At 33.2% G+C, this 26,916-nt stretch overlaps 3 protein-coding genes and 2 pseudogenes across 3 annotated transcripts; 3 read left to right on the top strand and 2 right to left on the bottom strand.

The window, feature by feature from the left end:
* Positions 1–1,042: 1,042 nt before the first annotated feature.
* LOC108836170 (chaperonin 60 subunit beta 3, chloroplastic-like) lies at positions 1,043–25,903 on the top strand (annotated as a pseudogene).
* LOC108824642 (probable L-gulonolactone oxidase 1) lies at positions 1,266–2,502 on the top strand. Its single transcript, XM_056994117.1, is given in 4 exon segments — positions 1,266–1,287; positions 1,337–1,519; positions 1,608–1,703; positions 1,787–2,502. Coding segments are annotated over 4 exon segments (1,017 nt in total).
* On the bottom strand, positions 2,652–3,316 carry LOC108828649 (uncharacterized). The gene is made up of 2 exons (XM_056993369.1): positions 2,959–3,316; positions 2,652–2,781 (listed from the first exon to the last, which is right to left on the bottom strand). The coding sequence occupies exons 1-2, from the start codon at positions 3,269–3,271 to the stop codon at positions 2,744–2,746; spliced, it is 351 nt and encodes a 116-aa protein (XP_056849349.1). The 5' UTR covers positions 3,272–3,316; the 3' UTR covers positions 2,652–2,743.
* LOC108838616 (probable L-gulonolactone oxidase 4) lies at positions 17,539–21,420 on the top strand (annotated as a pseudogene).
* Positions 21,690–22,606, bottom strand: LOC130499388 (uncharacterized). The gene is made up of 2 exons (XM_056993370.1): positions 22,300–22,606; positions 21,690–21,859 (listed from the first exon to the last, which is right to left on the bottom strand). The coding sequence occupies exons 1-2, from the start codon at positions 22,604–22,606 to the stop codon at positions 21,831–21,833; spliced, it is 336 nt and encodes a 111-aa protein (XP_056849350.1). The 3' UTR covers positions 21,690–21,830.
* Positions 25,904–26,916: the final 1,013 nt, after the last annotated feature.

The following is a 26,916-nucleotide window of genomic DNA, read 5'->3' as shown; positions in this document are numbered from 1 at the left end:
CCACGCTACAAACTCATCAAACACTGCCAACACCCCTTCAACCGATCTTTTCGTGCCTTCAACAAATACCATTAGGTCGTCCGCGAAGCACAAGTGAGTGAGGCTAAGAGATTTACAACGAGGATGATAGTTGAATTTCTTTTCCACCACTGCTCTGTCTATCTTCTTAGACAAGATGTCCATACATAAGACAAAGAGATAGGGTGAAAGTGAGCAGCCTTGCCTTAATCCCCTAGCACTTTGGAAGTAACCAGCAAGGTCTCCATTTACTTGAACTGAAAAAGAGGGACTGGTGATACACAGCTTGATCCAGTGTATAAATCTTGCAGGAAAACCCAGCGCTTCTAGTCCATTTAAAACCATATCCCACTGCACAGGATTGAATGCTTTGGAGATATCTATCTTCATCACACACCTTGAAGATATTGAGTCTTTATGATACTCCTTCACCATCTCTGAAGCTAGAAGAACATTCTCCATAAACAGTCGCCCTTTGATAAACGCAGACTGATTCTCACTAATGATTTCCGGTAGAAACTTCTTTAACCGGTTGGCCAAGATTTTTGAGACGACCTTATACAAGACATTACAGCATGCAATCGGTCTAAAATCCCTCATCTCCATGGAATCCAACTTTCGCACGTGACAGAAATGGTCGAAGTACAAGTAGCTGCACGTACGTGTAGAGTTGGTGGGTTTAGGGTTTAATAAAAGTTTTAGAGGATTCCAAGTTCATTGCTTTAGGTAAATAACCAATCCGACGGCTCAGGTTCAACCAGAAACATTGAAGACGCGATCACATAACAAAACGATCGAATCATAAATGCACACACTCTCTCTCTCTCAGTCTCTTCATCAAGTCGCTTCGAGTGTAGGTAGAAAGTTGTTTCCTTTGAGATACCCTTTTCGATGATTACAAAGTTCAATAGTTTCTTCTTGTTTGATTTAGCTTGTTAAGGCCTTATTAGATCAGTTAGAATCAAAAACAAAAAGTTTCAATCTTTGATATTTTTTGTCATTCTGCAGAGAGTGAAAGCAAACTATGGCTTCAGCTTTCAGCGCAACGTCTTCAATGGGCTCATCCTTGGCCCCTCCTCCTTCGAACAGATTGTCATCTCTCGTGTTTCTGTCTCGACAAACTCTTTTGGAAAGAGTCAAGCTTTTGCTCAGAGGAAAGTGAGGTTTCCCAAAATCTACGCGGCGGCGAAGCAGTTGCATTTCAATAAAGACGGGACTGCCATTAAGAAGCTTCAAGTGAGTCTAAAATGATTATGTTGTTTCGGCAAAGTGTTTTAGGTTTCTGTTTCATTCGTTAATAATGATTCGGATTTTGAAGATCAAGCCGTGACTTTAGGGGAAGAGCACGAGTTTGCCGACTTCATATGGTTACCAAGCCAAGGCAAAGTGGTGTATAGAATTGATGACAGAGTTCCCGCCAACACTTCTGGAAATGGCTTGTTCAATTTCTTCCCATTTCGTTCACAACTCTCGGTGGCTTTAGCCCTCGTCCGAAATTTAGGTTCAATCTTTATTTCTAAGAAATTCATATATATGATCTGTGTAGTTTCTAATACTTCCAATATATACATTTGGTTTATGATGTGAAGAGGAGAGTGATGAGTCATCGCCTGATGGGAACGAGAGTGATGGTATATACATATAATCCTTTTTGTTTGGAATCTCATACGGATTGACCAATAATGGTAATCATCTCTTTTTAGTTATTTCCGTATACAAGTTTTTATTTTTTTAATGTTTTACGTATTAACCGTAATTTCCACCGCAGATTTTATATTCACAGGCTATCCAGTTATTGGAAGACAAGACCGTATGATGTCGTCCGGTGCGTGTCTAGATAGCATTGATAATGGATTGATCACGGCTTGTCCGTGGGATCCACGCATAAAAGGCGAGTTTTTTCACCAAACGACATTTAGTGTTCCTCTCACGCAAGTCAAAGACTTCATCAGAGCCATCAAAGCACTTGTGCAGATCGACCCAAAATCTCTCTGCGTCCTTGAACGCAGTGACGGTATTCTAATGCGCTATGTCACATCCTCCCCTGCTTATCTTGGAAAAGAGGAGAAAGCTTTAGACTTTGACCTAACTTACTACCGAAGCAAAGATGATCCTTTGACACCACGTCTGTACGAGGACTACATTGAAGAGATCGAGCAAATGGCGATATTTAAATACAACGCGTTGCCACACTGGGGAAAGAATAGGAACGTAGCGTTTGATGGTGCCATTAGAAAGTACAAGAACGCAAATGCGTTTCTGAAAGTAAAGGAGAGGTTCGATCCTTCAGGGTTGTTTTCTACGGCATGGACCGATCAGATTCTAGGTTTGAAAGGAAACGTCACGATTGTAAAAGAAGGATGCGCACTGGAGGGACTGTGTATTTGTTCTGAGGATGTTCATTGTGCTCCCAACAAAGGTTATCTGTGTCGGCCTGGTAAAGTCTATAGAAAAGCTAGGGTTTGTACTCATGTAAGCGTTTGAAAGTGTGATTATTTCAAAACTACTTATTTGAAAACAATCCAACGAAATCATCTAAATTATTGTCTCGATGGTCTTATCTCTCGAAAGCTTTTGATTACTGATTGATTAAGTCATGCTAAATACCAGCAATAAGATAGAAAATAGGTAATGGTCCTCAAATTACTAGTGTATTTGATACACTTTTTTTTTTTCATGGTTAAACCATAAACTTTAAGTAGACAAAGAAAATCACATAAACTTATTAATGATGGGTCGGAACGGTGCCGGGAACTAGGTAGCCTGCAAAATGGAAAATAAAATCCACAGGAAAATCAAAAATAAATATTAATCTGCAAGACATATCTCGTAATGAAATGAAGAATATGTATTCAGCTGCTTCGGTCACAGAACGTTTATATTCACATGTCAAGATAACTTGATGGTCGTGTACAACTTAGGTTGGGACTTGGGACTTACTTCCGCATTGTGAACGAGGAGCAAGAGGACGGCCACAAGTAGCGGCGACGTTGACGAGTTTTTTCATATCAATGGTGGCTTCGATTCCCTTATTGATGACTTCGCATACGCATTTCATCCCAATGATTCGGACAAGAGTGCAACAACCTTCGGATGGTTTCGGAGGAGGTGTCAGCTCCTTGTCGATAGCATCTCCACAACCCAACAGAACTTCGATGCCTGAATCGTTACATCTCTCCCCCTGGATTCGAGATGACCACAACAACATCAACACGACTAGAATCTGACATAATATTTTTTGTTCTTTCATCATTGTTTTTTGCTCTTTTCTTTCTCTTTTACATCCCTCTCTGTCATATATAGCTGTTAAATACCCAAAGGAGGTAACAAATTAACGATGACAATTTTCTTATTTAGGCAATAGAGCAATTCATAATATTCAGATACGGACATATCTAGTCATATCTCTTAGAATATATTCTCATTAATCCCTTTGTTATTATTTATAATAACAGTCACAAATTAAATGATTTTTTGAATTTTGCTCATATGTCATTTCTATAAACACTTACAGCAAAAAAAACAAAATATGACATGGCACAAGAAAATATATGACATAGTTTATAAAAAAACTAGATTTTGATCCGCACTTCAAAAGCGCGGATATTATTTTTCACTTTCAAAAGCGCAGATATTATTTTTCACTTTTATGAAATATATTATTTGTTTGTAATTATTGAATGTATTTATCTTAGTAAAACTTTATTTATAATAAATTCGACATATAGAGTGTCTATGATAAATTATGTGTTTCTCTGACTTTGTTTTATTCCCTCTCCAATCAACATATTTATTTGGCTTGTTGTTAAAATAAATGATCTTAGAACGCAACTGTACAATAATTTTTACATTGATATTTTGTTTAAACAATGTGATATATTTCTATATTAATTAAATATTTACATTTTAATTTAAATTTGTATACAAATCAATATATTTGTGTAGTTTGTTGTTAAAAGAAATGATTTTGGATCCAAATGTACAGTACTTTTATATTGTTTTTTTTCAGTTCATACAAATATTTTAAATATATTTATTTCAACTAAACCAACTAATATTTTGTTAAATTGGCCCTTGAAATATATTTTTATACATTGATATTTATTTTTCAGAATTAGTGCTATATACTTTAGATGTATCATAATATAACTAACAATATTCAAAAGACCTAGACCGAATCAGGTTATAAGGCTATTTTTGTTACAAATATCCGAACCCGTTTTAGATACATTGGTTATTTAGATAAATTTAGGTTTCAATACATCAGAACCGAATTCATCCAGATCCAGAATGACCCAACTCAAAATCCACACATAAGTTTATAATATTTAAGCGGGACTTGGTCTAAAAAAAAAAGATACCTGAAGGAAATAACTTGTTCATATCTAACTGATTTTATAAATTAATAAAAATATCTTTCTATGTGTTTGGCTAAACTAAGTGAAATATAAAGAGTTTTTTATCAAGTAAAATAATTATATGGAGTGAAAAATTAAGTGGCAATAAATGTAGCACATTTTAATTATTTTGATTTAAGTTATTATTTTATTTATAAAAAAATATTTGAACTATGTTTTTGGTACGTAATTTTCCACCGACTGAAACTAAAATAAAATATTTTAGTAAAATAAATTAAACCAAACGTTTAATCATATGTAAAACCTAATTATTTAACATTTTTGATTTTATAATTGGCACAAAGTTATAATTGATTAAATATTAAATAAAAATATGCACTATTATTACGGTAATATAATTAATAATGTAAATTATTATTAAAGTAATATAATTAATTAAATTGTTAAAATAAGTGAAATATGAAAACACAATTAATGGATACTATTATTCAAATATCCAAACAAGTTTCATTAAAACTACTATTCAAGTTTACAAACACTCCAACGAACACTTCAATTTTATACTTGAGTTTTAATAAGATAGATGACATAGCTAATTGAAAAACTTAAAAGCCCTAAAATTATTTCTAGGAGTTATATATAAGTCCTCCTTAATTTATTATGTCACCCGGTAGGCCGGTAACGATATGCATCCGTCCAAATATATGTGGTCAACTAAAAAAATGTATTTCATTTGATTTTCTCTTTACGCTCAAGCTAAGTTCCATTGTTTGCCTTGCTAAAACTTGAGATTTTTGTATTGACAACTCATGATCCTTCTTTGCTTTAGTTTTTTTTAATTAAATTTGACCATATTTTGTTTTCTCTGAAGGATTTGTACGCATGGCAGCATGGTGTAAATGATTTTCCTGTGTTATTTTTTTGTAGTAATTTTTATTTTGTTTTTTTGCATCTTTAAAATCTAACATATTTGATAAAATAATTTTGTGGGGATCCGTAAACTAAAGCGTAAAACCAAAATTTGAGATCTGAAGAATATTATCAACTAGGATAGGCCCGTCCTACGGGCGGGGTATACTTTATCGGTGATTCCAATTTTTTTTTTATATAATTATTTGGTAGTTTGTATTTTAGATTTGTATTTTCAAAAGATGTGTACAATATTGTTTATTGTCTTTTAGGACATTTTAAATGATGAAGGATATTATATTTATTTTAGTTAAATGTTGCATTTGCCAATTGTCTTAGATTCAAAGGGTTGGTTTTATGTTTTTGTTAATCCTTATTTACGGGTGATTTTTATAGTACAATAATAATAATATTGTGATTCTCTGAATGTTTTTTTTTAAATTTGTACAGTATAATTACTTGATTTTATTTGTTTTCTTTTTTATGTCATCAATTATCAGTATGTTTTCTTTGTTAAGCCTTTATACAAAAATGTTTTCTTTGTGGAGTTGTTGTCTATTGTGGCACTCATCTCGACTTTTTAATTATTCACTTTAATTTCAATGTTCAGGTGTGTAGTGTCATTTTTCTTGATTGAGGAGTGTTTTGATTCTTTAATGATACTATGATAGTAGTATGTATGATATTTTTATCTGACTAATTCACGAATTATTGTAATTTTTAGGAAAAATATATTTTTATCAAGTACTAATCATTTATTGATATTTTTATTATCCTCTTGTTAATTTTTCTATAGTTGAGTTTGGCAACTACATAAAAAATTATTTGTGATTTTCCATCTTTTTAAGTTTATTTGGTTGGGATTTAATGACACGTGAAAAATGATAACATAAATAGATTTTCTTTCTTGTTTTATTTTATTAAGAAAATTTTGCTATTTATTCATAAAATCTATATACTTTTATGATTAGACCATCTCTATATATTTCCTTAATTTTCCTCTAAAATAAAGGAATTCTATAATGGAGATGAATTGATCTCCAATGTATTTCTCTATTTTTCCGCTAAAATAATATTCTTGATATTTTTTTCAATTTTACAAATAATACCTTTTATTTGTGAAAGTTTAAAACTAACTCAATTTATTTTAACATTTCATAAAATTATGATATTATTTAAACTAATTATTTCTTTAGAAACTATTCTGTAAATAAAAATATTATTCGATTTATATGAAAAGTGTATTTCGCTAAAGAAGGTTTTATTTTTGGTTATAATTATAAGATTGAAAAGTTAAAAGACCACTATGTAAAAAAAAATGTCTTTATTATTGGGAAATGTTATTTCTTCCTCTAAATATAGAGGTGAAAATAGCAATCTCTATTTTATAAGAAGAATAGAGGTGAATTGGGTTGGAAATGATCTTAAATTATGTACTTTTACTAAATTATTTTTTGTAGACTAAATTTCCATCAAAATCAAGTTTCATTATTAATACCATTTTTTGTTTTATTTGGTGTATCTTATTATTTTATTTTTCATAATTGATATTTGTTAAATATTTTTTTTGATTATTTATTACTCATTATCTGTTGTTTGGATCATTTCTCTTTTTTTTGCTAATTATTCTAAGTTTTATCTTTTTTACCTAAAATGGAAAACTATTTTAGTGAGATTCACCTTTTCCTTTGGCTTAGGTTTGATGAAACGTAAATAAAAACAAAATGATAAATAGGTTTTTCTACTTTCCAATCTCTATTTATTTTGAATATGTTTAAATATTGTGTCATTTTTTACTAAACTATAATATCTTTGTTAAAATTTTCATTAAACTTAAATAATATTATGTAGCATCACTAAATGTTAATTAATCTATTTTATATCTTATTCTCTATAGACCTTTTTATGAAAAAAACTATTTTTATTATGTATTAATTATAAGTTATTATGTTATACCGTAGATTGATTTATCTTTTTGTTCCAATGAATTTGCTTAACATATTGTTGAATTTGTTTATTTTAAGATTATATTATATATTTCACTAAATGATTATTTGTTAACAAAAAGATCAATGTCTAAATTTTTGTTTGATTTTAAAATAAAATATTAATTATAATGGTTTAGGGGTTTTAATTTTTTTTGTTAACAGATTTAGTTTAAATAATAAGAAGATGAAAATTTTAAAACAATTAACTAATATGTAATAAATTATGACAAAAGTGTTAAGTTTATAAACAACTTGATAAGGTGTCATAAGAACAAAAGACTATTTTTTATATGTATATAAATAAATATACTAAACTAATGAATACTGATGTCTCATGAGGTGGGTTTATATTTGGTAGACAAAGATTTATATTTGTTTGAAAGATGACAATATATCGTTATTGGAGAAAATCAACTCATCAATATTAACACTTGATACATAAACCTAGAGGAAACTCCATCTCCCCGAGGCTGCCACAGATCCGGTGGGACTCCTTGATAGCACAAAACAGCAGACGTTACAGTTACACCTTTCACCTCTCCGCACCAGCATAACACTGTCGCTCTTCTCTCCAGGCTCGAGAGACGCTATCTTGTACGATGATTACAGTGAGGAGTGACAGGTTTTTTATAGCTAACTATACATTTTTAACCTGATCTATGTAAAAAGGGGTTATTCACGATAGCAAACATGATAGTTTTTTATATATTAAATTTTTTAACCCAACTTATAAAATAAGAAAACACAGCACATGCTTGTGAAGGATAGATTCCTTCGTCTTTCATATCCTTGATGTTGCAGATATTGAAACAGAACGTAATTTTGTTATACCTCCCAACTGCATCAACAACTCAGAAGCAGATTCATGAAGATTAAGGCAAAGTTACTCAGAGGCACAGAGTCTGAAAGTCTGAAGTGATTGTTTCTTCTGTAAGACTACGTAGCACCTTCTGAATAAGCTCGTTTTGGAGCTGCCCTTTTTGTAACACTTGCTTATGTTTTCTCCGCAGTTTCCTTATTTACACTTCAAGTTGGTTTGCTCGACCTTCCTCCTTAGCTGCCAGATACTCTTGTGTATTCTCTGCCGCTCTCTGCCTCTCCTTTTCGAGCAACTTGTTTAACTGGCCCTGGTCTGCTCTAAGATATGAAAGCTAGATAGGTGAACCAGGCAAGCTAGAATTAGAGAAAATATGTGCCATTGATGAAGAACAGTGTCAGGGATCATATAAAACCTGGGCCTCTAGAACAATGATCCTCGATAAGGTTTGGAGAGGCGTTCATTCACAGAGCGCTCTAGCTCTTCAGCGGTGGCATCTTTAGACGATGAACTGTGATGGATTCCTGGTTAGTGAGAATTAAGGATCAAACGGTGATTTGAAAATTAGTAAGACAACCTTCCCATCTAGAAGTAGCAAGTACCCATGAACTCCCACACTTTTCTTCACTCTCCGGGCTTCCCAGTAGCAAAGATGAGGCGCCACAACAGTTTGAATACAACGACCTAAAAATAATTCGCCATCGTCGTAACAATGGTTTAAAAAGAAATTAAAGCATAGAATCTAAGAAGCGATGAGATTTGTGACGCTTTCATCCCTATTTATAAGATCAGAAACCTAGAAAAGGTAATAAAGGGAAACTAAGTAGGACGTAGTGGGTTTCGTGGATAGGAGGAAATAATGAGAAGAATTATTGCTTGGTATGAATGCAGAGTGAAGCGTTTCAATGGAGGTTTTGCAAAGTCGGCTAGAGCTAGGTAACTGATTCGACGACCACGGGAAGAGATGAGGTAACGTTCTGGGCTTAGAAGAGTAGAAAGCCCAAAAAATTGAAAGAAAAGCCAGGAAACATACAAAACACACGGAAACAATAGAAAGAGATTAAATGAAACGCAGAGTATCATTGGCCTGGACAGGTGTCGCTCTCTCAAGAGCTGAATTTGTGAACTGGAATCCTAGGTGGACACCCCAGGAGAGATTCAAACTCTCTTTTATATATAAAGAAGATAGTATGCTTTTTATTGATTTTTATTTATTTTTAAGTTATATTTTTACTGAATTTTCTTATATGTCAGTTCCTAATCATTAATAAAAGCATTTTTAATTATTAAATTTTTAAAAAATAATGCATCACGTAAAATAAAATATGAAAAATCAAACAAACACCATTTTTTATACTTGGGATTCAATTGGTAATGGCTTTTGCTTTAGACTTTGACTTTACGATTGTGGCTATAGAGATTTGGCTTTAAAGGCTGTAACTGTTATTTCAGAAAATTTTAAAATCTTGATTGACATTAAAAGCTTTAGAAGTTGTGACTGTTATAAATATATACTAGATTTTGATACACTTTTCAAAAATGCGGATTTGGTTATGAGTAAAAATGTTAAATGGTATTGAGTATTATTTTTAAATTTTTGATTTACATATTTATGTTAAAAACCTAGAGAAAACTGATAATATTTTTAAATTTAAATATCTATATACTTTTAAATTTTTCATAAGATTGAGATATAATTTATTATATATTACATTAAATGGAATCACATATGGAAGATCTTAATTAATAAATAATTAATCGAGATATTTGTTTAGATTTACTTCTTTAAATCTTCCCTTATTTAAGCTATATTTTAGGGTATATAGTTAGTAATATTATATGTTATGCAAAATTGTATAAGATAGTAATTTTTAAAAAATATTCTACCTAGAATCAAATTGGGCCAATGTGTTGTGCTTCTGTTTTAATATTATTGATTATGATTTATTTCAAAAATGTATTACCTATTTATTGCAATCTACTTTTATTATTTATTCAAGTTCATAAAATATATTGGGTAGTTTAAAACAAGAAGTCAATCAAAATTTATCAACAGCATATTTTATTTATTTATCGTACAAATAAAAATAAAAATTGAAACCAACATTATATATGTATAATATATGAAACTAATTTTTTGTAAATATATGAAACTAATTTTTTTTATAAATCAACATTATATATGTATAAATTAAAAATGTACAAAACTAGAAAATATATAAAACTTATATCTTATCTAATAAAAATGTAATAATAAATCTTTAGATAATAAAATGTATATCTTTTCTTATAAAAATGTAATAATAAATCTTTAGATAATAAAATGTATATCTTATATTATATTTTCTGGTTTTGTACATTTTTAGTTTATACATATATAATGTTGATTTTATAAAAAAAAATCAGTTTCATATATTTACAGATTTTTTTTAAAATGCTAATTTTGAAAATTAAAGTTACTAATTTTTTGATAATGTTATTATATTTAGACTGATTTTTTTAATGGTAAAACTCCTCAACTATATTTAATTAATGAAAAAACCCATAAACTAAATATTTATCGGTTGTAGAAGTAATTATGATCCGCACTGTAGAGAGAGAGTCTAATTCACTAAATAAAGTTAATTTGAGGATTTTCTCGTTAAATATTTAGTTTGAGGGTTTTACCCAAAACAAACATATATAGTTGAGAGGTCTTAATGTTAAAAATCCTTTGAAAAGTATTCTACCTAGAATCAAGTTGGGCCAATATGTTGTGCTTCTGTTTTAATATTATTGATTATGATTCATTTCAAAAATGTATTACCTATTTACTGCAATCTACTTTTATTATTTATTCAAGTTCATAAAATATATTGGGTAGTTTAAAACAAGAAGTCAATCAAAATTTATCAACAGCATATTTCATTTATTCATCGTACAAATAAAAATAAAAATTGAAACCAACAAATTTATATGTTTATTAATTTTATATAAGATTACAATTTATTAACTAAAAAAAATATTATTAACGACTACGGTTTTAGGTTTTTGGCTTTAAAATTTTGAATATAGAGATTTGGTTTTAAAAACTGTGACCGTGACTTGTTTAACTCCACATGGTGTTCGAGAAAAAGATTACATGATGTGCAATTTGGAATGATCAACACATTTTAGTGATACGGTAATTGGTGATGCGGTCTGTACAATTTTTCGTTTACTTCATTATTTCAAGATAGTCTTAAGGTTGATGGAAGAAGAGATAGAAAATGATCTTCGAGGAAATTTCCAACATTTTGGTTTATCCTTAGATCTAGTAAAGTATTTATGGAGGAGAGAAAAACTTTTCTAAGCAACTGTATTTTCAAAATTAATCATACTTTTCAAAAGCTGGCGAGTGGTTCCACTCTCTCATCTTCGTTACCTTTTTGGGGTTTGTTCATTTTCTTTTCTATAGGACCACAGTTTAGGGTAAATTGATAACAAAATTAGGGGTGAGAATTATTGATGTTCCTTGAAGCTTCCTTTTTGCTATTTTTGGCTTTAATCCATCAACAAGAAGTTATTGATGATAAATTTTTCTTACAAGTTCTGAGCATTTTCTCTTTGGAATTGTGCGCAAACTTTTTTTTACGTTTAGTAATGACTAATGACTAATGAGAATAGAGTGAGTGTTGGATTAAATTTGAAGTATCTTGAGAAACAAGCTATCTAATCATAATGGATTGAGATTATCTATAAGGATTATGAAATATTCTAATATGTTAAATTTAATGAGTTTAGGAAAGTTTGAGTTATATATAAAAAGTTGCATACCTTATAAGTTTGTGAGTTAAGATTTTTGAGAGAGATTTTCTTCATAGAAATTAATAAAAGAGTAGTTCTTATTTGTGTGATCTTTTTTTTGACATCCAAAACTCCATATTTTATTAAAGAATTTTCGTATGATCGGTTTGAACCGTTTGGTTTTGAATTCTAGAGTTTACATGGAAAATGATTATACCACGAGCTCGAGCACCTTTTGCAAGACAGTCGGCTCGGACACTACAAGAACGAGGAATAAAACGTAAAGAGCAATAGTTAAACATAGAATGAAAGTAATGAAACTCTTCACTTTTGACCAATAAAGATGAACAGTCTTCTTCTTCTTCATCTACAATAATCTTGACCACTTGTTGGCAGTCTGTCTCAAAGGTCACATCTAGATGGTCCATTTGAAGTGAGGATTTTGTAGTCCACAGCATAGTATGAAACTCAGCGTGTAAGGGAGGTTAGGCCTCGATTACTAGTGAATTAACCTAAGGTCATTACCCCATCCTCGTTCATTAGAACCATTCATCCTCCAAAGAGAGCGTCGTCTTGATGCCATGATGCGTCGATCGAACATCTAGGGCCGGGGGATTGTGTACTTGATGGTGGCAGATTATCCTCTTCTTCATGGGAATGCAAGATTTGCGCCAGTTTCCAATTATCTGTTTCTCAGATAGCTATTTGGACTTTATCTAGTGGGAAGGTATCTTTCCTGTTAATTTTTTTTTATCGTTTTTAGCTTTCCATATAAACCACATAATCCATGGCACATTATTCAGGATCGAAGCCGGAATGCCAAGTCCTTTTGTCCGCCATTGGAGGTGGTTGAGATTGCTGAATATTAATGCGCTCGGAAAGATACCCGGAGAGTGAGGGATATGGGCTAAAGCCCACACCTGAATAGAGGGACGGTATTCGAAGAGTAAGTGCACTACAAGAAAAACAGAAGATTAATGCCAGCCATTTTCCTCGTGAATTCGTCGTAAAAGACCTTTTACGAGGAATTAGCGAGGAAAATGGTTTCATCGTTTATTGTTCGTCGTAACACACATTTCCTCGCCATTTCCTCGTAAAGTAGCGAGTCTTTATTTTTGTCGTAAAAACAAAGTAAATAATTCGTCGTAAGAACCACGTAGGTATTCCACGTAACTTCCTCGCTGCTTTTCCTCGTAAAAAACACGCAAATCTTTCCTTGTAAACAACACATAAAGACATTAAAAACTATTCTCCGTAAAGACCACGTAAATTGCACGAAAAGTATTCCTCGTAATATATTCGTAAATCAAACCTTGTCATTTCCTCGTAACAATTCCACGTAAAGAACACGCAGATTAGCTTCGAATTTACTTCGTTTTGTATTTTACAGAATTTTTAAATTTAATTAAAAAATAATAAAAATATTTATTTTATGAATAAAATTTAAATTTAAAATAAAAAATCAAATGCAAAAATATTATATATATAAATAAGTTTTGGATTTATAATACAACAACCGGAAAAAAAGAAACTAAGGGTCTTTCATCGTCTTGTAGAATTCATTGCTCTTCCTCGTAACATCAGCCTCGTCATGTGTGCCGGATGACTCGCCTGGAATGGGATTTTGTCGTCGCATGTTCCTCAACATAGACTCCCATTCCGGATTTTTGGCCGCTATAACGTCCATGAAGGCCTCGAGTCCACCCACACGAGCTGCGAACGCATTTATTGTCGCGGCCACCTCGTTATGCAGCTCAGTGACTTCCTCAGCCCGTCTCTCACCATAAGACGATGTCGCTCTCGGAATATCGTTGAGGAACCAATCCCCAACGTACGTCCCTTTTTCTTAGGGACAACCTTAAAAACAAAAATATATATTGTTAGTAAAATTTTAAAGTTAAATTTACTGAATAATAAAAAATTAAATTTTTTTAAAATTTACTTCCTCGTAAACCCTATCCACTTCAGCTGTGGATAAGGTGACGAGTAATCCGTCGGTGGACTGCTAGGTCAACTGGATCTGGCGCTCGTCAATCCGAGCAACTACGTCGTTGTAGATTTTCTCGGACTTGCCATCTAGAAATTGGCCCGCCTTGTTCTTGTGGGTCCGCTCGTAAAGTTCCGCAAGAGTCGGGAGACGTCCCATCTCTTTGGCCCAAAAACATTTAAGAAAGTTGTTAGAATATAAATATATATATATATATATATATATATATATTAAAAATAATTAAAAATTAAATATTTAATTACTATTTCCAAACGGACACTGACATGGGGTTTTTGGCCCGTAGAGTGTTGCATCGGTCTGTGGCCGTGCTCATCTACCGTGTTACGGGAGACAGAGCAAGACTGGGCGACTCTCATGGAGTCAGGATCCTTCCAGTAACGGATGAGGCCATCCCAAACATCTGTGGTAAGCTCAGCGGGTTTGCCACGCACATACCCATTCACGATCCAGTCACCCTTCCAGTTGGAGACCGTGTCCAACAAGAGAACTTTCGCCTTCACGTAAAATGTTTTCCTCACCTTCTCACTGACCCCGAGAGAACAATGATACTTTTGCTGCAAGAAAAAAAAATTAAATCAATAATTTGTTATTAAAAAAAAAATATATATATATATATATAAATAATTAATTAATAGTAATAACTTACAGCGTAAATCTTGAACCACGTCTTGCTGATTTAGATCGGCGTCTTTTTCCAGTTTGGATGCGCCATAGAGAAGTAACCTTTAATCGTCTCGATTACGTCTGTTGCAAGACAGTTGTCAACCCCAAACTTCAAAACAAATTTAAAGTTTAAATTATTTATTAAAAGTATAAAATAATTTAAAAAATGTAACATACCACATGGTTCCGTCGGGTCTGTCGGGGTCTATGATTGGTAAACCACCTCTTCCTTGCTTACCAAGAATATCCTCGACAGTGTACTGCGAGAAGGGAGCACTAGGCGGCACCATCAGATTGGAATGAACATCGGCGGGGATCTGAGGAGCCATCGGAGGAGGCACAGGAGGACCCATCGGAGGAGGCATCATCGGAGGAAAATACTGAGTCTCGGGGATAGTCTCCTGACCCGAAGAACCGGGAGCTGAAGAAGAACCGGGAGCTGAAGAAGAAGCTGGCGGGTCTAACTGACTACCAGGCTCACCGAACAACTCTCTGTAATGAGGAGTAAGTCTGTTCCTGCAAACCTGGAAAAAAAAATGAAATTAAAATCAACAATAATTAGAAAATCAATAATTAAATTCCATATATTAAACATCTAATCAATACTAATGAACATAAAATCCGTAAACCTATCTAAATTACCTAAACTAACTACCTAATTTATCTTAAACTAATTAGGGAGGAATTAGAGAGACTTACCATTGCTACGAAGTGGAGAGGAATTGGAGAGGAAATGAAGAGGAAGTTGGGACAAAATGAGACTGTGCACTTGCACATATATATAAGAATTTACGAGGAATTACAGAGGCCCGTGTTTATTTTCCTCGTAAAGCCGACGTTATTTTACGAGGAGATAGCGAGGCCCGTGTTTTCTTTTAGAAGAAATAGCAAGGCCCACGTTTTTTATGTACATGGTCTTTACGACGTTTTGTGATTAAGTGGAATTAATGAACCCCTCTTTATTTATTATTTGTCTCGTCGTTATTACCTCGTTATTTTACGAGGTAATAACGAGGTTTTTGTCTAAACCCCAAAACCCTATCTTCCTTATCTTCTACTTCATATATTCCAAACTCATTTTCCTTTTAACCTCAATCTCTTCTTTTCATTCCAAACCTCAAATTTTAAAACCACAATTCCTTAACTTCTTATATCAATCTCTTCTTTCTAATACAAACTTACACAAAATCAAATTATTAAATTAATTTATTTTATCTTGCAACAAAAATATCATCTTTTGAAGATTATATAAAATAACAAATGCATGTGATTTGATGGAGATTATAAGTTAAGGAATTGTGGTTTTAGATTTTGGGGTTTACAATAAAAAAATAGATTGAGGTTAAAGGAAGATGGGTTTGGGGTTTGGAGTATATGATGTAGAAGATAAGGAATATGGGGTTTGGGGTTTAGAATAAAATAAATAGATTGAGGTTAAAGGGAAGATGGGTTTGGGGTTTGGAGTATATGAGGTAGAAGATAAAGAAAATGAGGTTTGGGGTTTGGGGTTTAGGATTTTAGGAGTTTAAACAAATAACTCGTTAAAACCTCGTAAATTTACGAGGAAATAACGAAGAAAATAAAAAAAGAAAGGTGTACTCGGTAATTCCACGTAAGCTAACGTGGTCTTTACGACGATTTCTGCTTACGTGGAATTAACAAGTCCCGCATTATTTATTTTTAATATTCGTCGTTATTTCTTCGTAAATTTACGAGGTTTTAACGAGTTATTTGTCTAAACCCTAAAATCAGAAACCCCAAACCCCATCTTTCTTATTTTCTACTTCATATATTTCAAACTCCAAACCCATATTCCCTTTAACCTCAATCTATTTTTTTATTCTAAACCCCAAATTCTAATACCACAATTCCTTAACTTATAATCTTAATACATTAAATAGTTTTTGATGATTAAATCCATCAAATAACATGTATTAAGTCTGAAAATCAATCATATTAAAAACAAATACATCAATCGGATACATCTACATTCTCGTCATCACTAGAAACATCATCATCTTCGTTAAACTTGTCTTCAACGGCTTTGTCTGTGGCATCGTCGGTAAGATCTTCGTACTCATGATTATGCGGATCAATGAGAAGAATGTCATCAATTTCTTGTTCAGGTTCCTTGACTTCATTTATCTATTCTTCTTGTAATGGTGGTTCTTCTCCACTAATGATTCGTCCTCGAGGTGTAACTTTGATCACGGATAACCAAAGCCACGTAAAAAAACGTGCTTCATAATTTTGTCGTTAAAGTCACAAAAACATTTTCCTCGTAAAGTAGATGCAAAACTTACGTCAAGTTTACGAGGATACTAGCTTTCCTCGTTAAAACCACGCAAACTTATGTTTCCTTTACGAAAAAAATTTTCCTCGTTAATTTACGACGCTATAACATTTATTTTATGTTTCCTCGTAAGTTCCTCGTAATTGCAACGTAAAATTACGAAATTCCTTTTTCTTCGAAGTTTTTTCGCTAAAATGCTGTTTTCTTGTAGTGGTGGTTGATAGTTTCGTTTTCAGCTCCGCAGCGAGGACAGTTGCTTTCAGTAATGGTTGTGATCAGATTAGGTGGTGAAACTGATAACATCGAGAAGACACTAACTGTTTCTCTTTTGGATCCAACAACGTCTAAAAAGAGCATCACAGCATCTGATCCATTAGCTTCAATCACTTGGGTTGATGTATGTATGGCTCTGCTCCAGTCTCTTTTCACTTCAGTTGATTCTTGATTAAATTTTTGTAGGCTCCATCATCGAGAACTTTGATCACATTTAATAAAAAATATTTTAAAAAAATCATTAATTAATAAATTCTCATTGGACCATTTAAAATGAGAGTTTCTTAACTAAAGTTCTTAGATTATTTTTATTAATTAAAAATTCATTAAGAAATCCATTAGGGGCGATAGAGATAATCATGCTCTAAATAAGATATAAATGAAACGATCACAACATTTTCCTTTAAAATCTCCAGACGCAAAAAAAAAAGAAAAAGCATCTCCCTTGCAAATTAGACAAAAAATCTTTAAGAAATGGCATTTTGGTTAAGTATAATCTTCTGCTTTTTCACCTTCGCTTGCTCAACTCCACCCGAAGATCCCGTTAAGTGTGAGTCTGGAAACACCATATGCACGGTAACGCATTCTTATGGAGCATTTCCCGACCGCTCTATATGTAAAGCTGCAAAGGTGGAGTACCCAAGAACCGAGGCTGAGCTCGTCTCTGTGGTGGCTGCAGCCACTAGAGCCAGCCAAAAAATGAGGGTTGTGACTAGGTACTCTCACAGCATCCCCAAGCTGGTCTGCACTGACGGAAAGGACGGGATTCTCATAAGCACAAAATTTCTAAACCATGTCGTGGGAACCGATCCCAAGGCCAAGACTTTGACAGTTGAGAGTGGCGTGACGCTAAGGCAGCTGATCAACGAAGCGGCCAAGTTGGAGTTGGCGTTGCCCTACGCACCGTACTGGTGGGGACTAACGGTTGGAGGAATGATGGGCACGGGTGCTCACGGTAGTTCGCTGTGGGGTAAAGGAAGTGCGGTTCATGATTACGTGACCGAGATTAGAATGGTGAGTCCCGGTTCGGTTTCTGACGGGTACGTGAAGGTTCGGGTTCTTAGTGAGACTATGAATCCTGAAGAATTTAATGCGGCCAAAGTTTCTTTAGGGCTTCTTGGAGTTATATCTCAGGTATGTATGTATAAAATACGAATTATGTTTTCTTGCATTTGTGCTACAATATATGTACATTTAATTTCTTCTTATATATTTGGAAAGGTAACTTTCAAATTGCAACCAATGTTCAAGAGATCATTAACGTATGTTATGAGAAACGATTCGGACTTTGGAGATCAAGCCTTGACTTTTGGTGAACAACACGAATTTGCGGACTTCTTATGGTTACCAAGCCAAGGCAAAGTTGTGTATCGAATTGATGACCGAGTTCCCGCCAACACTTCTGGAAATGGCTTGTTCAGTTTCTTCCCATTCCGCTCACAAGTCTCTGTGATCGTCGCTTTCATTAGATACTTGGGTTCATTCTTTATTTCTGAATACACACATATCTACGTTTACATGGTTAACTATACCGCTTCTTATATGTTTTTGGTTCATGATATGTAGAGGAGAATGACGAGTTGTCTGGAGATGCAAACAGAAAGTGTGTGAGAGCAAGACAACTATCATCCTTTTTGTTTGGAATTTCGTTCGGTTTGACCAATAATGGTACACTAGATTCTGATTCGCTCATCCGTGCGGGTGTATATTTCAAAAATATATTACTATTTTTTTATGTCAATATCAAAGCTAGATAAAAAATTTAAATCTGAAGAACCGAACAGATCACGATCCAAAAGAGTTATACCAAACCCGAACCAAAATTGATTAAATATCGAAATTATTCAAAATTTTGATATTTAGACAACCAAAACCATAACCAATTCGAACCGAAGTATTTTGGATATCAAAATGTATCCGAAAAAGATGTATATACTTATATACATATTAATTATTTTTAGTTTTATTGTTTATAAAAACATCTAGAATATATATGATACTTTTAGGTACGTTTAAATATTTGAAAATATATAAAAATAGTCAAATATAAATATCTAACATAGTGGAAGTATACTCAAAACACCAAAAATGTTTAAAATAGTTATTGATTTTTGATCTAAAATTTAAACCAAACCAATTTATATGTTAAGTTTAGATATTATGACATATGTTATTCAGATTTATATACAATATATTATTTTATTTATAGATTTTAAGAAATTCAAAATATATAATGATTTTAAAAAAAATAATGTAAATGAGTTATCTCGAACCTGAACTGAACCCGTAAACATCTGAATATAATTCAAACTGAAATTTAGAAATATCTGAATGAGGCTGAAATCTTTGACCCTGAAAACCCGAAACCCAAAACCTAAACAGATCCGAAACGAACCCGAATGGATACCTGAACGCCCAACCCTAGTCATAATTCGAACTGAAATTTAGAAATATATGAATGGGGCTGAAATCTTTGACCCTGGAAACCCGAAATCCAAACAGATTCGAAATAAACCAGAATGGATACCTGAACGCTCAGCCCTAGTCAGTATTATATATCATCTATATGTCATCGTATAATTAATTGTGTTGGTCCATCATATAAATAATCATATGATTAATAGTATTTTATATGTACCATCTTATAAATAATCACATATATTATATTCTTAAAGTTTAATGTGAAATATAAAAACCATAATTTATGTTGGTATATGAAATTAATCTTATTGTTGTATTTTTCTTATATATATTGACATTTTTTAATAATGGTTATTGGAAAATATTTTAGTAAAATAAATTTTTGATATATGCATATTTTAAATCAATTTTTGATATAAATCAACTTTAAATTATTATTTTGATTTGAAATATGTATATAAAATTTAAATTTTATTTTATGATTATTTTAGAAAAAACAATGTTTTCAGATAATTAGATTAGTCCATTTTGTATATTTTAAAACTGATATACTTTTATCCATGTTTCAAATTTTTAATTTTTTGCATTAGTTTTTTTATGAATTATTATTAATTTTATGATTTTTTTTTTTGAAAATTGAACTCTTGAAATTTTTATATTTGACTAAACTAAATAAGGTAACAATACTGTTTTTAAAAATTGTTTTATATAATATACTATTTATATTTATATTTTAGTTTGTGTTTTTATTTTCACCATAAAAAATTGTAAATAAAAAGAATTGTAAATATAATAACAGAATTATAAATAAAAAGAAATATAGAATGAAGGTTGTTTAATTTATTATAAAAACAATGACTAAATGTTTAAATAAAAAGAAATATTAAATATGTTATTCATGTTTCTAAACAATTCTCATTTGTTATTAATTTATTGAAAATACAATGACTAAATGTGTAAATAAAATAAAATACACATTTCTACTATCTATGTTTCCAAAAATATCTCATTTATTATATTATCCATGTTTCCAAATATATCTCATTTATTGTACTATCCTTGTTTTCAAACAATCTAATTGTGTACTTCAACTTTAATAATATTGATACAATTAATCATCTACATCTCTTGATATTTTCATATATATAATATTCTTATGTTTTTATGTATCCATCGCAGGCTTTTTATTTACAGGCTATCCGGCTGTCGGAAGCCAAGACCGTATGATGTCTTCCGGTGCGTGTTTAGACAGCCTTCATGATGGATTGATCACGGCGTGTCCGTGGGATCCACGCATAAATGGCGAGTTTTTTCACCAAACAACATTCAGTATTCCTCTCACACATGTCAAAGATTTCATCAGCGACGTCAAAGCACTAGTGAAGATCGAACCAGAATCTCTTTGTGGCCTTGAACTCAACTATGGTGTTCTCATCCGTTATGTAACATCCTCCTCTGCCTTTCTTGGGAAGGAAGAAAAAGCTTTGGACTTTGACCTAACTTACTACAGAAGCAAAGATGATCCTTTGACACCCCGTCTCTACGAGGATTATATTGAAGAGATCGAGCAAATGGCGCTGTTGAAGTACAATGCTTTGCCACATTGGGGGGAAGAATAGGAACATAGCGTTTGACGGTGTTATTAGAAAGTACAAGAACGCAAACTTGTTTCTGAACGTAAAGGGGAGGCTGGATCCCTCGGGGTTGTTTTCTACAGAATGGACTGATCAGATTCTAGTGTTAAAAGGGAACGTGACGGTTGTGAAGCAAGGATGTGCATTGGAAGGGCTATGTATTTGTTCGGATGATTCTCATTGTGCTCCTAACAGTGGTTATTTGTGTCGGCCAGGTAAAGTTTATAGAGCAGCTAGGGTTTGTACTCGTGTAAGTGCTTGAGAGTGATTAACCTCCAAACTATTGGAGAATAATAAATACATAAAAAACTATTGAATCTCCACCTCTCGAAACCTTTTCAAATCATGTCCACTTTTATTTATTATCGGCCTCGTGAGTCTGTGATAAGAAACCACCTTTTAATCATCCTCTGTTTTCTGCTTCTGATGAGGATGGATCCATCGTATGTAGGGCTTTCTATATAAAAAGGTCATTATGACAGAGTAATTGTTTTTGGCGACATACTTTAGCAATATTGAGTTATCGATTATTGACTAAAGTAACCATACCAAGTACCAAGAATAAGATAGAAAAATAGGGACAGGTCTTCCAATTACTAGTGTATTCCATAGAACTATAATTTATTTAGCATCAATTTAAAGTATTTAAAGAAATCCACATTAGCTTATTCAAGTTTCATTCATCATGCAACAACACCGGGAACTAGGTAACCTGAAAAAGAGATATCACAAGTAAATCAAAGTTAAAATCTATAATTTATTAAAAAAATATCTACTAGTGATATTCTGGTTACTAGAGACGACGAGGTTAATACAGAGTACAGAGTAAAGTCTAATTTGAATTTCAAATTGTGATTTTTTTTTGTTGCTAAAATTCAATATGTGATGTTTTAGACAAATAGTGATATACATTTACAAAAGAAAAAACTAGTGATATATACATATATTTATGGGGTTTAATTGTAAGGCTTTTAATAGTTGTTTAGGATTCATTTAACCAACCAACATTGAGTTACATATTCATATTTTTTTCTATAGTAGTGCGGCAGATTAAATTTTTATTTTTTATTTTATGGTAATTCTAAAACTAAAATAAATAAAATAAAATCTAGAAAATAGTGAAGACAAAGTCGGTTATACGTTAGGACTTACTTCCGCAATGTGAATGAGGAGCAAGTGGACGGCCACAAGCAGAAGCGACGTTGACGAGCTTTTGCATATCAATGGAGGATTCGATTTCCTTATTGATGACTTCGCAGATGCATTTCATCCCAATGATTCGGACAGCAGTGCAACAACCTTCGAATGGTTTCGGAGGAGATGGCAGCTCCTTGTCGATAGAATCTCCACAAGCCCTTAGAGCTTCGATGCCTGAAGCATCACAGCTGTTTCCCTGAATTTGGGATGACCACAACAACATGCAAACAACTAGAAGCTGACAAAAGATTTGTTCTTTCATTATTGCTTCTTGATCTTGTCTTTAGGGTCCCTTATGTGTATTTAAAATTAAAAATACAGAAATGAGTCAACGATGACTATTTGATTTATTTTGGCAATGGAGCAATGTATAGATAAAATCTTTTATATATTCATGTATCATGAAGAATGTAGTAACAGTAAATACCATATATACATGCAACGAATTAAGAAGAAAATATTTACCTTCCTAAAATGAAAGCGTAACCGTAATGACCAGATTTGTTGACATGTCCCGTCTTTATTGTTTCCATCAATTACATCATTAGTCCACTAAAATGGGCCTACTTTTTAAGAAAAGCCCAATAGAGTGTTATAATCCAACTTTCGCACGTGACAGAAATGGTCGAAGTACAAGTAGCTGCACGTACGTGTAAAATCTACGCCGCGGGGAAGCAGTTGCATTTCAATAAAGACGGGACTGCCATTAAGAAGCTTCAAGTGAGTCTAAAATGATTATGTTTTCAGCAAAGTGTTTTAGGTTTTCTGATTCATTCGTTAATAATGATTTGAGTGTGTTTCATTTGTGTTAGGCTGGTGTGAACAAACTTGCGGATCTTGTTGGAGTCACTTTAGGTCCTAAAGGCAGAAACGTTGTTCTCGAAAGCAAGTACGGTTCTCCCAGAATCGTTAATGATGGTGTAACAGTTGCTAGAGAGGTAATGGTGTAGTCCTTTATTGTAGTAGTAACCGTTACTTTCTTTTTTAATCTTTTGCTTTTTGTTGTGTTCTTTTGGTTTTAGGTTGAGCTTGAGGATCCGGTTGAGAACATTGGAGCTAAGCTAGTGAGACAAGCTGCTTCCAAGACTAATGACTTAGCTGGTGATGGAACTACGACTTCCGTTGTTCTTGCTCAAGGTCTCATCGCCGAAGGCGTCAAGGTTTGTAGTCCTTGTGAATTGAACAAATGAATGTTTGGTTGAAATGAGATGATTAAATCGAAATATGCAGGTGGTGGCTGCTGGTGCAAACCCGGTTTTGATTACCAGAGGAATCGAGAAAACCACCAAAGCTCTTGTTACCGAGTTGAAGAAGATGTCAAAGGAGGTATTATTTCAATATTCAATTCAGATTTTCTTGGTCATTGCTCTGTTTAAAGGTTTTGTTCTTGCAGGTGGAAGATAGTGAACTCGCAGATGTAGCAGCGGTAAGTGCAGGAAACAACTACGAAGTAGGCAACATGATCGCGGAAGCAATGGCTAAAGTTGGCCGTAAAGGAGTTGTCACTCTCGAAGAAGGCAAAAGCGCTGAGAACAGTCTCTACGTCGTTGAAGGGATGCAGTTCGATCGTGGCTACATTTCTCCTTACTTTGTCACCGACAGTGAGAAAATGTGTGCTGAATACGAGAACTGCAAGGTATATAAACTGATTGTTTATGAGTTGATATCTTATTATCTGATTTATTATAATAACTAATTGTATCTTCTTGATTGTTGGTGCAGTTGTTTCTTGTTGACAAGAAAATAACAAATGCTAGAGACATTATCGGTATTCTAGAAGATGCGATTAAAGGTGGATACCCGCTTCTGATCATTGCTGAAGATATAGAGCAAGAGCCGTTAGCGACTCTTGTTGTTAATAAGCTTCGTGGTACTATAAAGATTGCTGCTTTGAAAGCTCCTGGGTTTGGAGAGAGGAAGAGTCAGTACCTTGATGACATTTCTGCTCTTACAGGAGGTGAGATGAGTGACCAAAACCTCACTAAATCATCCTCTTATTACTGTGTAAGTTCTAAAGTTGTGGTGCTTGTTTCTTCTCTCTTTGTAGCTACTGTAATTAGGGAAGAGGTTGGGCTCCAGTTGGAGAAAGTTGGACCAGAGGTTTTGGGTAATGCTGGTAAAGTGGTTCTCACAAAAGACACGACGACGATTGTTGGTGATGGAAGTACTGAAGAAGTTGTGAAGAAGAGAGTTGAACAGATCAAGAATCTTATCGAGGTACATCTCAAAAAAAGCAATGAAGTTTTCTCTCTCTTGTTAGTTTTATTTTGCTTATTAATGTCAAGTCTCTGTGTGTTGTGTAGGCTGCTGAACAAGACTATGAGAAGGAAAAGCTTAATGAGAGAATCGCTAAACTATCAGGCGGTGTTGCTGTAATCCAGGTGAGATTTCACATTGTTGCAAAAAGCGTTACTACAGGTGGTAAAAAGCCAATGTTGTAATATGTTTAGGTTGGAGCACAAACTGAGACAGAGCTTAAGGAGAAGAAATTGAGAGTTGAAGATGCTCTCAATGCTACAAAGGTAGTGACATAATCTCTCCAAACAGAGAATCTTGATGTGTTTTATGTGGTGAGAGTCTAATGCATTGTAACCTTTGATAAATTAGGCGGCTGTGGAGGAAGGCATTGTTGTTGGAGGTGGATGTACTCTGCTAAGACTTGCATCGAAAGTGGATGCCATTAAAGACACTCTAGCAAACAATGAAGAAAAGGTTGGAGCTGAGATTGTTAAGAAAGCATTGAGCTACTCGTTGAAGTTAATCGCCAAGAACGCTGGTGTTAATGGCAGCGTTGTCAGCGAAAAGGTAAAGCAATATGAACATCTTATTATCTTATACGGATTGCGAGTTTGAGGCTTTGATATAGAAACTAAGTGAATGGCTGTTTTTTTTTGTTTTTTTTTGGTGTGAAGGTACTCTCTAGCGACAACCCTAAACACGGTTACAACGCTGCAACACTGGGAAATACGAAGATCTAATGTCTGCATGAATCATTGATCCAACCAAAGTGAGAAGAGATCCTTACTTCATATTGTAGATTGAAATCCTATGGTTTTTGCATGTTAACGAGTGATATTTTTTTTTTCTTTTAAGGTTGTGAGATGTTGCTTAGAGCATGCTTCATCTGTGGCTAAGACGTTCTTGATGTCTGATTGTGTTGTTGTGGAGATCAAGGAGCCTGAATCAGCAGCTCCTGCTGGCAACCCCATGGACAATTCAGGTTTGTTCTAGTTCTTTTTTTTTTCATCGAATTCTCATAACCATCGGTTTAACGTCTACAACCTTTTTTTGATTGATTTTTCAGGTTATGGCTTCTAAGTTTTCTAGCAATGAGAACAGAGTAGCTCTGAGGAAGCGAAAGCCACGACGACTAAGTAGTTTATTTTCTGATTTGAAACATCTTTGATTCTATGTAAAACTACATGTTTTTCCGATGACCTGAAGAACATATAATGTGGTTTTTGTGTTTCTCTGAAGTAAAAGAATAAACAAGTCTTTGAATATGAACGTCTTATGGTTATGGCCGAGAAAATATTACATGATTTGCAATTTGGCATGATCTACGTATTTTTTAGTGGAACAGTAACTGGTGATGCGGACAGTATAGTTTTTCGTTTATTTTTTTTGTCAACAGTTTTCTGTTTTTTTACATTATTTCAAGATGTCTTTGAAGTTTGGGGAATTGCACTCGGTAGACCTAGATATTTTATCTGGATCCGAAGATCCGACCCGAACCTGACCTGAAAAATCACGGTTCTGGTAGAAACCGAACCGGTCATTTTACCCGATTGGATCTTGTTTTGGAGGATCCCGGGTCTTACACCCGATCATACCCGACCGAAACCCGATAGGGTACCCGAAATATCTGCAACTTCTAGTATATAATATATATATATATATATATATTTTTTGGTATCATGGATATTTTGTTAAGTTGTAGATTTGAGTTTTTAAGTAAAATTTTAGATTTTCAAAAATATAATTCGGATAATCAGATAAAATTTCGATATTTTTCATGTATTCTGGTTAGATTTGGATAAAATTTAGGATATTTTCAAGTATTTTTGTGTTTTTGGGTATTTTTTAAGTCAGACCCGACATGACCCGACCAGGGACCCGACTTAAAACCGAACCGAACCAAACCCAGACTAATTACCCTATTGGATCTAATTATCTAAGACCTGAATCGATCCGGATCCGGCATGACCTAAACTGGATCCGAACCGATAAATTCTAATTACCCGATTGGGTCTAAATATCTAAAATCCGAAAGACCCGGACCCGACAAGATCCGATCCAAACCCGACCCGGGAACCCGAATGCCCAGACCTAGCACCCAGTACACACAAAAAAAAAATCTACTAAACCCACACACCAAATTTGGTGTTTTGGTGTTTCACTTTCTTTTTCATCTCCAACCACAAACACCAAATTTCACACCAGAAAAAATATTCTCTATTATTATAATATTAAATTTAGTTTGCTATTTATTTTTAATAGTTTTAATAAATAATTATTGTTTATACAACTGATTAATTAATAAATAAAATATAAAATTACAATTGATAAAAA

The sequence above is a fragment of the Raphanus sativus genome, chromosome 9 (genome assembly GCF_000801105.2).
Source record: "Raphanus sativus cultivar WK10039 chromosome 9, ASM80110v3, whole genome shotgun sequence".
Lineage (NCBI taxonomy): Eukaryota > Viridiplantae > Streptophyta > Magnoliopsida > Brassicales > Brassicaceae > Raphanus > Raphanus sativus.
This window is presented reverse-complemented; position numbering and strand designations above follow the sequence as displayed.